Consider the following 15,378-nt stretch of genomic DNA (forward strand, 5'->3'; position numbering starts at 1 on the left):
TTTCAAAAGCTGAAGCTGGATGGCCTTCTGCCGGGAGGGATCGCATGGTGTCTTCCTTCAGGGGGGCAGATTTCCAACTCTAGGCTTCTATCTATTTATTATTATTATTATTATTATTATTATTATTATGAATATTATGTATAATTTTTATTATTTTTCTTAAGGGAGTTGGACAGGATGGCCTTCAGGGTCTATTATTATTATTATTATTATTATTATTATTATTATTATTATTATTATTACCCTGCTTTATCTCCTGAAGGAGACTATCTCTGTATTTTTATTATTATGATGTATTATTATTATTATTATTATTATTATTATTTTGTGATACAAAATCCAGCATATATATATTTATTTCGTTTGCTGTGCCATACTATGTCTTTGTGTCAATAATAATTTCCTCGTCAAATGGGATGGATGCGCCGATATTAATCATCATCAAAGGTGTGCCAATAATAATAATAATAATAATAATAATTTAATGATGATAAGGGTGATGATGGTTGTGTCTAAAAAGTCTGGAGTTTTCCGAAGCCTGGGACGGAGGGGGAAAGAGCGGAAGGGAGGCCGGAAATGGCTCGTAAGTGAGTGGAATTGCTCTTAATCTAATTAGGCCCCTTTCTCCGGCTCTGTTTTCTCTTTCTTTCCTTCTTTCTTTCGTTCCTTCCTTCCTCCTTCCCAGACATCTGCTCCTCTTTAGCCCTGCTGGCCTCCTGCCCGGGGAGAGGCGCGTCTCCCGCACGTGCGGCGGAGAAAACGCCGGGGAGAGGGGCAAGAAGGGGGCCTCGTCGGCGGTGGGAAAACACCATTCGATCCCTCCCGACAGATGGCCTTCCAGCCTCATAGGCATTACAAACTCCATGGAGAAATAGGGATATAGCATCATAGGATCCTAGAGTTAGTATAGAGCCCAAAGAAGGATGTTCAGACCAATATCTGTATGTCAGACAAGAAAGCACCATTCGATCCCTCCTGACAGATGGCCGTCCAGCCTCATAGGCATTACAAACTCCATGGAGCAACAGGGCTATAGCATGATAGGATCCTAGACTTGAAATAGAGTCCAGAGAGGGACGTACAGTCCAATATCTCTATGTTAGGCAAAAAGGCACCATTCGATCCCTCCTGACAGATGGCCGTCCAGCCTCATAGGCATTCAAACGTCCATGGAGCAATAGTGTTATAGCATGATAGGATCCTAGACTTGAAATAGAGTCCAGAGAGGGACGTACAGTCCAATATCTCTATGTTAGGCAAAAAGGCACCATTCGATCCCTCCTGACAGATGGCCGTCCAGCCTCATAGGCATTCAAACGTCCATGGAGCAATAGTGTTATAGCATGATAGGATCCTAGACTTGAAATAGAGTCCAGAGAGGGACGTACAGTCCAATATCTCTATGTTAGGCAAAAAGGCACCATTCGATCCCTCCTGACAGATGGCCTTCCAGCCTCATAGGCATTCAAACGTCCATGGAGCAATAGTGTTATAGCATGATAGGATCCTAGACTTGAAATAGAGTCCAGAGAGGGACGTACAGTCCAATATCTCTATGTTAGGCAAAAAGGCACCATTCGATCCCTCCTGACAGATGGCCGTCCAGCCTCATAGGCATTCAAACGTCCATGGAGCAATAGTGTTATAGCATGATAGGATCCTAGACTTGAAATAGAGTCCAGAGAGGGACGTACAGTCCAATATCTCTATGTTAGGCAAAAAGGCACCATTCGATCCCTCCTGACAGATGGCCGTCCAGCCTCAAAGACATTCAACAATCCATCCGGCAACAGGGCTATAGCATCATAGGATCCTAGAGTTAGTATAGAGCCCAAAGAAGGATGTTCAGACCAATATCTGTATGTCAGACAAGAAAGCACCATTCGATCCCTCCTGACAGATGGCCGTCCAGCCTCATAGGCATTACAAACTCCATGGAGCAACAGGGCTATAGCATGATAGGATCCTAGACTTGAAATAGAGTCCAGAGAGGGACGTACAGTCCAATATCTCTATGTTAGGCAAAAAGGCACCATTCGATCCCTCCTGACAGATGGCCGTCCAGCCTCATAGGCATTCAAACGTCCATGGAGCAATAGTGTTATAGCATGATAGGATCCTAGACTTGAAATAGAGTCCAGAGAGGGACGTACAGTCCAATATCTCTATGTTAGGCAAAAAGGCACCATTCGATCCCTCCTGACAGATGGCCGTCCAGCCTCATAGGCATTCAAACGTCCATGGAGCAATAGTGTTATAGCATGATAGGATCCTAGACTTGAAATAGAGTCCAGAGAGGGACGTACAGTCCAATATCTCTATGTTAGGCAAAAAGGCACCATTCGATCCCTCCTGACAGATGGCCGTCCAGCCTCATAGGCATTCAAACGTCCATGGAGCAATAGTGTTATAGCATGATAGGATCCTAGACTTGAAATAGAGTCCAGAGAGGGACGTACAGTCCAATATCTCTATGTTAGGCAAAAAGGCACCATTCGATCCCTCCTGACAGATGGCCTTCCAGCCTCATAGGCATTCAAACGTCCATGGAGCAATAGTGTTATAGCATGATAGGATCCTAGACTTGAAATAGAGTCCAGAGAGGGACGTACAGTCCAATATCTCTATGTTAGGCAAAAAGGCACCATTCGATCCCTCCTGACAGATGGCCGTCCAGCCTCATAGGCATTCAAACGTCCATGGAGCAATAGTGTTATAGCATGATAGGATCCTAGACTTGAAATAGAGTCCAGAGAGGGACGTACAGTCCAATATCTCTATGTTAGGCAAAAAGGCACCATTCGATCCCTCCTGACAGATGGCCGTCCAGCCTCAAAGACATTCAACAATCCATCCGGCAACAGGGCTATAGCATCATAGGATCCTAGAGTTAGTATAGAGCCCAAAGAAGGATGTTCAGACCAATATCTGTATGTCAGACAAGAAAGCACCATTCGATCCCTCCCGACAGATGGCCGTCCAGCCTCATAGGCATTACAGACTCCATGGAGAAATAGGGATATAGCATCATAGGATCTTAGACTTGAAATAGAGTCCAGAGAGGGACATTCAGTCCAATATCTCTATGTTAGGCAAAAAGGCACAATTCGATCCCTCCCGACAGATGGCCGTCCAGCCTCATAGACATTAGAGAAATAGGGTTATAGCATCATAGGATCTAAGACTTGAAATAGAGTCCAAAGAAGGATGTACAGTCCAATTGCATTCTGTTAGGAAGGGATACACCATTCGATCCGTCCCGACAGATGGCCGTCCAGCCTCATAGGCATTACAGACTCCATGGAGAAATAGGGATATAGCATCATAGGATCTTAGACTTGAAATAGAGTCCAAAGAGAGACGTACAGTCCAATATCTCTATGTTAGGCAAAAAGGCACCATTCGATCCCTCCCGACAGATGGCCATCCAGCCTCATAGACATTACAAACTCCATGGAGAAATAGGGATATAGCATCATAGGATCCTAGACTTGAAATAGAGTCCAAAGAGGGACGTACAGTCCAATATCTCTGTGTTAGGCAATCAGGCACAATTCGATCCCTCCTGACAGATGGCCGTCCAGCCTCATAGGCATTACAAACTCCATGGAGAAATAGGGCTATAGCATCATAGGATCCTAGACTTGAAATAGAGTCCAAAGAGAGACGTACAGTCCAATATCTCTATGTTAGGCAAAAAGGCACCATTCGATCCCTCCCGACAGATGGCCGTCCAGCCTCATAGACATTACAAACTCCATGGAGAAATAGGGCTATAGCATCATAGGATCCTAGACTTGAAATAGAGTCCAAAGAGAGACGTACAGTCCAATATCTCTATGTTAGGCAAAAAGGCACCATTCGATCCCTCCCGACAGATGGCCGTCCAGCCTCATAGACATTACAAACTCCATGGAGAAATAGGGCTATAGCATCATAGGATCCTAGACTTGAAATAGAGTCCAAAGAGAGACGTACAGTCCAATATCTCTATGTTAGGCAAAAAGGCACCATTCGATCCCTCCCGACAGATGGCCGTCCAGCCTCATAGACATTACAAACTCCATGGAGAAATAGGGCTATAGCATCATAGGATCCTAGACTTGAAATAGAGTCCAAAGAGGGACGTACAGTCCAATATCTCTGTGTTAGGCAATCAGGCACCATTCGATCCCTCCCGACAGATGGCCGTCCAGCCTCATAGACATTACAAACTCCATTGAGCAACAGGGCTATAGCATGATAGGATCTTAGACTTGAAATAGAGTCCAAAGAGGGACGTACAGTCCAATATCTCTGTGTTAGGCAATCAGGCACAATTCGATCCCTCCTGACAGATGGCCGTCCAGCCTCATAGACATTACAAACTCCATGGAGAAATAGGGATATAGCATCATAGGATCTTAGACTTGAAATAGAGTCCAAAGAGGGACGTACAGTCCAATATCTCTATGTCAGGCAAAAGGGCACAATTCGATCCCTCCCGACAGATGGCCATCCAGCCTCATAGACATTATAAGACAGAGAAATAGGGCTATAGCATCATAGGATCCTAGAGTTGGAATAAAGCCCAAAGAGGGACGTACAGTCCAATATCTCTATGTTAGGCAAAAAGGCACAATTCGATCCCTCCTGACAGATGGCCGTCCAGCCTCATAGACAGTAAAAGGTCCATGGAGCAATAGGGTTATAGGATCCTAGAGTTGGAATTGAGCTCAAAGTAGGATGTACTTTGTGTTAGGAAGGGATACACCATTCGATCCCTCCCGACAGAGGGCCACGTGGCTTCCCGGGTTTGTGGGAGGGACGTGGTGGGGGTCTCACCCACGTCGACGATGTCCAGCATGGCGACTTCGGAGACGGCCACCCCGAGGCGGTTGGAGGCCTCCACCCAGATCTCGTAGGGCGTGAAGAGGGCCAGGTCCTTGGGGATGCGGCAGGAGTAGGGCCCGGCCGTGTGGTAGTCCTGGCACGCGTGGTCCCGCCCGTACCACCTGCCGGAGGAAAAGGATGGGCAGGCGGTACATATCCATCCATCTATATCTATCTATCTATATCTAAACAGCTTCGCTCTCACAGAGCCTCCTCTCACAAAGTGAAAATCCGTTTGTTTGTTTGTTCCGCCAATACTCCACTATGGTTTGATGGCTCTGGACCAAACTTGGCGCACATAAATCCTTCATAGTCCAACTTAAATATTGGTGGGATTAACAGTAAAAAATATCCACCCTCTTGAGGTCTAGTGTCCCATCTATCTATCAATCTCTCTGTCTGTAGCTATCTATTGAAAAGTGAAAATTTGTTTGTTTGTTTGTTCCGCCAATACTCCACCATGGTTTGATAGATCCGGACCAAATTTGGCGCGCATAAATCCTTCATAGTCTAACTTAAATATTGGTGGGGTTAAGAGTACAAAATACCCACCCTCTTGAGGTCTAGTGTCCTGAATATGAATAAATATCTGCCTGTGTGCAGTGCTCAAATGCGGCCACAAGAGGGAAGTAGAGAGATAGAAAGAATTAGCTTCCGGCCTGTAGGTCTATATGGACGCAGGACCCTAAGAGGACAATATAGAGATATAATAGTCTTCCTATATGTTTCTTACCTCAGTTTATACTTCAAGGTGTAATTGGTGTGTAGGTAGGTTTCGCCCTCGGTTCCGGGCGCCCACTGGCACGTGAGATCCTTCAGGTTCTTGGACCAGCAGGAAATGTTGGTGGGTTTGGATGGCGGCACTAAAATATTAGGAATACGGGAGGGTTTGAGAAATGGTCAGAGTCCTGTAATAATAATAATAATAATAATAATAATAATAATAATAATAATAATAATAATAATAATAATAATATAATCTTGTTTGCGGTGTCATACAATAAAACAATAATGATGATGATGATATAGTGTTTGATTTGTGATACTAAATCCAGCATATCTATCTTGTTTGATGTGTCATACAATGTTGTTGTGTCAATAATAATAATAATAATAATAATGATGATGATATAGGAGTCCAATGCGATTCCAGGCTGTGTCAATAATAATAAAAATAATAACAACAGCAACAACAACAACAATAATAATAATAATAATAATAATAGGAGTCTAGTGTCTCTTATACATCAAAATGAACTTGAGCCAAGGTTGTGATGCTGCAGTAGAAAAGGCCAATGTGATTCCAGGCTGTGTCAATAATAATAACAATAGTAATAATAATGATGATGATGATGATATATAAGTCTATTGTCTGTTCTACATCAAGATGAACTTGAGCCAAGAGTGTGATGCTGCAGCGGAAAAGGCCAATGCGATTCAAGGCTGTGTCAATAATAATAATAGTAATAATAATAATAATAATAATAATAATAATAATAATAATAATAATAATAATAATATAATAACAGGAGTCTAGTGTCTGTTCTACATCTGTGTCAATAATAATAATAATGATATAGGAGTCTTTTGTCTCTTATACATCAAGATGAACTTGAGCCAAGGGTGTGACGCTGCAGCAGAAAAGTCCAGTGTGGTTCCAGGCTGTGTCAATAACAATAATAATAATAGTAGTAATAATAATGATGATGATGATGATGATGATGATGATAATGATGATGATATAGGCGTCTAGTGTCTCTTATATGAACTTGAGCCAAGGGTGTGACACTGCAGCGGAAAAGCCCAATGTGATTCCAGGCTGTGCCAATAATAATAATAATAATAATAATAATAATAATAATATAGAAGTCTAGTGTATAAGAGACTCTAGACTCCCTTATTATTATTATTATTATTACTACTATTACTATTATTATTATTACTATTTAATATAGGAGTCTAGTGTCTCTTCTACATCAAGATGAACATGAGCCAAGGGTGTGATGCTGCAGCGGAAAAGGCCAATGCGATTCCAGGCTGTGTCAATAATAATAACAATAGTAATAGTAATAATAATAATAATAATGATATATGAGTCTAGTGTCTGTTCTACATCAAGATGAACTTGAGCCATGGGTTTGGTGCTGCAGCGGAAAAGGCCAATATGATTCCAGGCTGTGTCAATAATAATAATAATAATAATAATAATAATAATAATAATAATAATAATTGTATAGGAGTCTAGTGTATAAGAGACACTAGACTCCCTTATTATTATTACTATTACTATTATTATTATTATTACTATTAATATAATATAGGAGTCTAGTGTCTCTTATACATCAAGATGAACTTGAGCCAAGAGTGTGACGCTGCAGCGGAAAAGACCAATACGATTCCAGGCTGTGTAAATAATAATAAGAACTACTACAATAATAATAATAACAATAGGAGTCTAGTGTCTCTTCTACATCAAGATGAACTTGAGCCAAGGGTGTGATGCTGCAGCAGAAAAGGCCAATATGATCCCAGGCTGTGTCACTAATAATAATAATAATAATATTCTGCTTTCAATGTTTACATTTGGGTCACATAAAAATAAATAGCAACGTTACAGGGATCCGTTCCCAGCCCGAGTTCCCAGCGCGTTTCGCTCGGAGGATCGTAAAAATAGCCCCGCGATAAACATCTCACACATATTGGTTCGGACAACTGTAATTGCGTGCCGAAAGCCGTGCCAGAAGAGCTTTCCCTGTTTCTGTTTTTGGATGGGACGGACGGCAACAAAGAACATCCCAAGAGCAAAGCCCAGTGTGGGATCGTGTGTGTTTCCAATTAGCAACAAAAAAAAGGCTCTCGGAGACGGTAAATGCAAAGATATATCTCTATTATTATTATTATTATTATTATTATTATTATTATTATTATTATTATTATTGTCATCTTAGAGCCCTGACTCACACCAGGGGACCTAGAGCTTCCTAGAGAGAGCCTTTATTCACAATGGAAGACCCAAATCTTCCTAGAGAGAGCCTTGATTCACATTGGAGGACCTAGAACTTCCTAGTGAGATCTTTGATTCACATTGGAGGACCTACAACTTCCTAGAGAGGGCCTTGATTCACATTGGAGGACCTAGAACTTCCTAGAGAGATCTTTGATTCACATTGGAGGACCTACAACTTCCTAGAGAGAGCCTTGAGTCACATTGGAGAACCTAGAACTTCCTAGAGAGCCTTGATTCACATTGGAGGACCTAGAACTTCCTAGAGAGAACCATGATTCACATTGGAGGACCTAGAACTTCCTAGAGAGATCTTTGATTCACATTGGAGGACCTACAACTTCCTAGAGAGAGCCTTGATTCACATTGGAGGACCTAGAACTTCCTAGAGAGCCTTGATTCACATTGGAGGACCTAGAACTTCCTAGAGAGAACCATGATTCACATTGGAGGACCTAGAACTTCCTAGAGAGAGCCTTGAGTCACATTGGAGGACCTAGAACTTCCCGGAGAGAGCCTTGATTCACATTGGAGAACCTAGAACTTCCCATCGCGCATTGATTCATGTTGGAGAATCTAGAACATTCATGTTGGAGAACCTAGAACTTCCTAGAGAGTGCCTTGATTCACGTTGGAGGACTAGAATTTCTTATAGAGTGCACTGACTCACACTGGAGAAGCTAGAACTTCCTAGAGAGCCTTGATTCACATTGGAGAACCTAGAACTTCAAGGAGAGCCTTGATCCACGTTGGAGAACCTAGAACCTTCCTTTGGGGGACCTAGAACTTCCCAGAGAGTGCCTTATTCACGTTGGAGGACCTAGAACTTCCCAGAGAGAGCCTCGATTAACATTGGCAAACCTAGAACTTTCATGCCGGAGAACCTAGAGAGCCTTGATTCATGTTGGGAGACCTAGAATTTCTTATGGAGAGCCTTGACTCACATTGGAGAACCTAGAACTTCCTAGAGAGCCCCGATTCACATTGGAGAACCTAGAACTTTCCTTTTGGGGGACCTAGAACTTCCTAGAGAGTGCCTTGATTCACATTGGAGAGTCTAGAACTTCCTTAGAGAGCCTTGATTCATGTTGGAGAACCTAGAACTTCCTAGGGAGCCTTGATCCATGTTGGAGAACCTAGAACCTTCATGTTGGAGAACCTAGAACTTCCTAGAGAGCCTTGATCCATGTTGGAGAACCTAGAACCTTCATGTTGAAGAAACCTAGAACTTCCTAGAGAGCCTTGAGTCATGTCAGAGAGTATAGGACATTCATGTCGGAGAACCTAGAACTTCTTAGAGAGCCTTGATTCATTGGGTGACCTAGAACTTCCCAGAGAGTGCCTTGATTCACGTTGAAGGACCTACAACTTCTTATAGAGAGCCTTGATTCACATTGGAGAACTTATAACTACCTAGAGAGCCTTGATCCACATTGGAGAACCTAGAATTTTCATGTTGGAGAACCTAGAACTTCCTAGAGAATGCCTTGATTCATGTTAGATAACCTAGAACTTCCTAGAGAGTGCCTTGATCCATGTTGAAGGACCTACAACTTCTTATAGAGAGCCTTGATCCACGTTGGAGAACCTAGAACTTTCATGTTGGAGAACCTAGAACTTCCTAGAGAGCCTTGATTCGTGCTGGAAGTCCTAGAACTTCCAAGAGAGTGCCTTGATTCACATTGGATGACCTAGAACTTCCTAGAGAGAGCCTTTGACTCGCATTGGAGAGCCTAGAACGTTTATGTTGGAGAACCTAGAACTTCCTAGAGAATGCCTTGATTCACATTGGAGGACCTAGAACTTCCAAGAGAGAGCCTTGATTCACATTGGAGGACCTAGAACTTCCAAGAGAGAGCCTTGATTCACATTGGATCACCTAGAACTTCTTATAGAGAGCCTTGATTTGTGTTGGAGAACCTAGAACTTCCTAGAGTGCCTTGATTTGCGTTGGAGAACCTAGAACTTCCTAGAGAGCCTTGATTCATGCTGGAAGTCCTAGAACTTCCCGGAGAGAGCCTTGACTCGCATTGGATGACCTAGAACTTCCTAGAGAGAGCCTTGATTCGTGTTGGAAGACCTAGAACTTCCTAGAGAGCCTTGATTCGTGCTGGAAGTCCTAGAACTTCCCGGAGAGAGCCTTGACTCGCATTGGATGACCTAGAACTTCCTAGAGAGAGCCTTGATTCACATTGGATGACCTAGAACTTCCTAGAGAGAGCCTTGATTCGTGTTGGAAGACCTAGAACTTCCTAGAGAGCCTTGATTCGTGCTGGAAGTCCTAGAACTTCCCGGAGAGAGCCTTGACTCGCATTGGATGACCTAGAACTTCCTAGAGAGAGCCTTGATTCACATTGGATGACCTAGAACTTCCTAGAGAGAGCCTTGATTCACATTGGATGACCTAGAACTTCCTAGAGAGTGCCTTGATTCACGTTGGAGAACCTAGAACTTCCTAGAGAGAGCCTTGATTCACATTGGATGACCTAGAACTTCCTAGAGAGAGCCTTGATTCGTGTTGGAAGACCTAGAACTTCCTAGAGAGCCTTGATTGGTGCTGGAAGTCCTAGAACTTCCCGGAGAGAGCCTTGACTCGCATTGGAGGACCTAGAACTTCCTAGAGAGAGCCTTGATTCACATTGGATGACCTAGAACTTCCTAGAGAGAGCCTTGATTCACATTGGATGACCTAGAACTTCCTAGAGAGAGCCTTGATTCACATTGGATGACCTAGAACTTCTTATAGAGAGCCTTGATCCATGTTGGAGAACCTAGAACTTGTATGTTGGAGAACCTAGAACTTCCTAGAGAGTGCCTTGATTCACATTGGATGACCTAGAACTTCTTACAGAGAGCCTTGATCCATGTTGGAGAACCTAGAACTTGTATGTTGGAGAACCTAGAACTTCCTAGAGAGTGCCTTGATTCACATTGGATGACCTAGAACTTCTTATAGAAAGCCTTGATTCACGTTGGAGAACCTAGAACTTCCTAGAGAGCCTTGATTCGTGCTGGAAGTCCTAGAACTTCCAAGAGAGAGCCTTGATTCGCATTGGAGGACCTAGAAACGTCTCGGAGAGAGCCTTGATCCTCGTTGTAGAACCTAGAACCTCCCCCCCCGGGACCCCTTGGGGAGACCTACGCCCGACGTAGAGGCATGCCCCGGCCAGGATGGCCCCTCCGCGCTTGCTGTGGCAGACCAGGTTGTCCCCGGAGTGCTGTCGGGAGCCGTTGAGCGGGGCCAGGGTGAGTCCCAGGCGGCGTGGGCCCAGGAGGTGGTAGCTCTCCCCCGGCAGGCGCTGCCCGTTGAGCGTCCAGTAGAGCTCCTCCGCCCGCAGGCCCGACTCCACACTGACCGCACAACTGGCCGAGAGAGAGGCCCCGATCACCAGGCTGGGGTCCTGCGGGGAGATCACCGCCAGCGGAGCAGGACGCGCTGCGGACACAAGCAGAGAGAGAGAGAGAGAGAGGCCGGTCGGGATCGGGAGACACAAGGCGGAACACCAACACCCCCACAACCACAACCACAACCACCACCCCATCGTGGGTTAGCCTTCGTCAGAAGTCATTGGAAGGCACACAACAACAGCAACAATCTCGTGGTGGGTTCGCATTCATCAGAATGGTACATTTGCCATAACTCAGACATTATGTGAAGGCACACAACAACAACAACAACAACAACAACATGGTAGAATTGCCATAAAGTCATAAGTGATTGGAAGACATACAACAAGAACAACAACCACTTCTCTATGGTAGATTTACCATAAGTTGGAAGTGATTGGAAGGCACACAACAATAACAACAACAACAACAACACCATGGTAGAATTGCCATAAAGTCATAAGTGATTGGAAGACATACAACAAGAACAACAACCACTTCTTTATGGTAGAATTACCATAAGTTGGAAGTGATTGGAAGGCACACAACAACAACAACAACAACAACAACAACACCATGGTAGAATTGCCATAAAGTCATAAGTGATTGGAAGACATACAACAAGAACAACAACAACTTCTTTATGGTAGATTTACCATAAGTTGGAAGTGATTGGAAGGCACACAACAACAACAACAACAACAACAACAACACCATGGTAGAATTGCCATAAAGTCATAAGTGATTGGAAGACATACAACAAGAACAACAACAACTTCTTTATGGTAGATTTACCATAAGTTGGAAGTGATTGGAAGGCACACAACAACAACAACAACAACAACAACAACACCATGGTAGAATTGCCATAAAGTCATAAGTGATTGGAAGACATACAACAAGAACAACAACAACTTCTTTATGGTAGATTTACCATAAAGTCAGAAGTGATTGGAAGGCACACAACAACAACAACAACCACTTCTCTATGGTAGATTTACCATAAGTTGGAAGTGATTGGAAGGCACACAACAACAACAACAACAACAACAACAACATGGTAGAATTACCATAAAGTCAGAAGTGATTGCAAGGCATACAACAAGAACAACAACAACTTCTCTATGGTAGATTTACCATAAGTTGGAAGTGATTGGAAGGCACACAACGAGAACAACAACAACACCATGATAGAATTGCCATAAAGTCATAAGTGATTGGAAGACATACAACAAGAACAACAACAACTTCTCTATGGTAGATTTACCATAAGTTGGAAGTGATTGGAAGGCACACAACAACAACAACAACAACAACAACACCATGGTAGAATTACCATAAAGTCGGAAGTGATTGGAAGGCACACAACAACAACAACAACAACAACACCATAGTAGATCTGCATTAGTCAAAAATGATTCGAAGGCACACAACAACAACAACAACACCATGGTAGAATTACCATAAAGTCGGAAGTGATTGCAAGGCATACAACAAGAACAACAACAACTTCTCTATGGTAGATTTACCACAAGTTGGAAGTGATTGGAAGGCACACAACAACAACAACAACCCCATGGTAGATTTGCATTGGTTGGAAATGATTGGAAGGCAAATAACAACAATAACAACCACCACCACCACCCCATAGTGGGTTAGCATTCGTCAGGAATACAACAACAACAACAATCCCACAGTGGGTTCGCATTCGTCAGAAATTATTTGAAGGCACACAACAACAACAAATCCCCCTTGGGAAATATGCGGTATGTCTGAAATCATTGGAAGACACACAACAACAACAATAACAACAACCACCTCATGGTAGATTTGCCATAAGTGAGAAATTATTTGAAGGCGCACCACCACAACAACAACAACAACACCATAGTAGAATTACCATAAAGTCGGAAATGATTGCAAGGCATACAACAACAACAACAACAACAACAACTTCTCTATGGTAGATTTACCATAAGTTGGAAGTGATTGGAAGGCACACAATAACAACAACAACAACAACTCCATGGTAGAATTGCCACAAAGTCGGAAGTGATCGCAAGGCATACAACAACAACAACAAATCCATGGTAGAATTGCCATAAAGTCATAAGTGATTGAACACACAACAACAACAAAAACAACAACAACAACACCATGGTAGAATTACCATAAAGTCATAAGTGATTGGAAGACATACAACAAGAACAACAACAACTTCTCTATGGTAGATTTACCATAAGTTGGAAGTGATTGGAAGGCACACAACAACAACAACCATAACAACAACCTCATGGTAGATTTGCATTGGTTGGAAATGATTGGAAGGCAAATAACAACAACAACAACAATCCCATGGTAAATTTGAATTAGTCAAAAATGATTGGAAGGCACACAACAACAACAACAACTACTACTACTACTACTACTACTACTACTACTACTACAGTCATGGTAAATATGCCGTGTGTCTGAAATCATTGGAAGGCACACAACAACAACAAACAATAACAACAACAAACACCCATGGTAGTTTTGCTGTAAGTCTGAAATTATTGGAAGGCACACAACAACAACAGCAACAACAACAATCCGGTGGTAGAATTGCCATATACTCAGAAGAGATTGGAAGGCACACAACAACAACAACAACTCCATGGTAGAATTGCCATTAAGTCATAAGCGATTGTAAGGCACACAACAACAACAACAACTCCATGGTAGAATTGCCATTAAGTCATAAGCGATTGTAAGGCACACAACAACAACAACAACTCCATGGTAGAATTGCCATTAAGTCATAAGTGATTGTAAGGCATACAACAACAACAACAACAACAACTCCATGGTAGAATTGCCACAAAGTCATAAGTGATTGAACATACAACTACAAAAACAACAACAACAACTCCATGGTAGAATTGCCATAAAGTCAGAAGTGATTGAACATACAACTACAACAACAACAACAACAACAACAACAACTCCATGGTAGAATTACCATAAAGTCGGAAAAGATTGCAAGGCATACAACAAGAACAACAACAACTTCTCTATGGTAGAATTACCATAAAGTCATAAGTGATTGAACACACAACAACAAAAACAACAACAACAACTCCATGGTAGAATTACCATAAAGTCGGAAAAGATTGCAAGGCATACAACAATAACAACAACAACAACAACACCATGGTAGAATTACCATAAAGTCGGAAGTGATTGGAAGGCACACAACAACAACAATAACAACAACCACTCCATGGTGGGTTTGCATTAGTCAGAAGTTATTAGAAGACACACAATAACAACAACAACAACCCCAGGATGGATTTGCCATGAGTCAGAAATGATTTGAAGGCACACAACGACAACAAGAACCTTGAGGTAGAATCGCTATGAAGTCAGAAGTGATCAGAAGGAACACAACAACAACCACAACAATCCCATGGTAGATTTGCGGTAAGTCAGAAGTGATTAGAAGGCATACAACAACAACAACAACCACAACATGGTAGAATTACCATAAAGTCATAAGTGATAAAACATACAGCAACAACAACAACAACAACAACAACAACAACAACAACAACTCCATGGTAGAATTGCCATAAAGTTATAAGTGATTGGAAAGCACACAACAACAACAACCACTACTACTACGTACTAGTACTCTATGGTAGATATGCCATATGTCTGAAATGATTGGAAGGCACACAACAACAACAACAACAACAACTTCTCTATGGTAGAATGGCCATAAAGTCATAAGTGATTGGAAGGCATACAACAACAACAACAACAACAACAACAACATGGTAGATTTGCATTAGTCGGAAATGATTTGAAGTCACACAGCAACAACAATAACAACAACAACCCCATGGTGGGTTTGTCATAAGTCAGAAATGGTTTGAAGGCACACAACAACAACAACAACAACAACAACAACAATCCCATGGTGGGTTTGCATTAGTCAGAAGTTATTAGAAGACACACAATAACAACAACCCCATGGTGGATTTGCCGTAAGTCAGAAATTATTTGAAGGCACACAACAACAACAACAACAATCCCATGGTAGATTTGCCATAAGTCAGAAGTTATTAGAAGAC

The 15,378-nt window shown here is 42.4% G+C and overlaps 1 protein-coding gene across 1 annotated transcript in view; it reads right to left on the bottom strand.

Moving 5' to 3' along the window:
• crlf1 (cytokine receptor like factor 1) overlaps positions 1-15,378 on the bottom strand; it is a 37,596-nt gene that overhangs the window by 9,845 nt on the left and 12,373 nt on the right. The window contains exons 2-4 of the mRNA XM_062959003.1: positions 11,019-11,312; positions 5,606-5,735; positions 4,825-4,994 (exon numbers count right to left, since the gene is read on the bottom strand). Coding sequence (XP_062815073.1) covers positions 4,825-4,994; positions 5,606-5,735; positions 11,019-11,312 — 594 coding nt within the window. The remainder of the gene's footprint in view (positions 1-4,824; positions 4,995-5,605; positions 5,736-11,018; positions 11,313-15,378) is intronic.

The sequence above is a fragment of the Anolis carolinensis genome, unplaced genomic scaffold (genome assembly GCF_035594765.1).
Source record: "Anolis carolinensis isolate JA03-04 unplaced genomic scaffold, rAnoCar3.1.pri scaffold_7, whole genome shotgun sequence".
Lineage (NCBI taxonomy): Eukaryota > Metazoa > Chordata > Lepidosauria > Squamata > Dactyloidae > Anolis > Anolis carolinensis.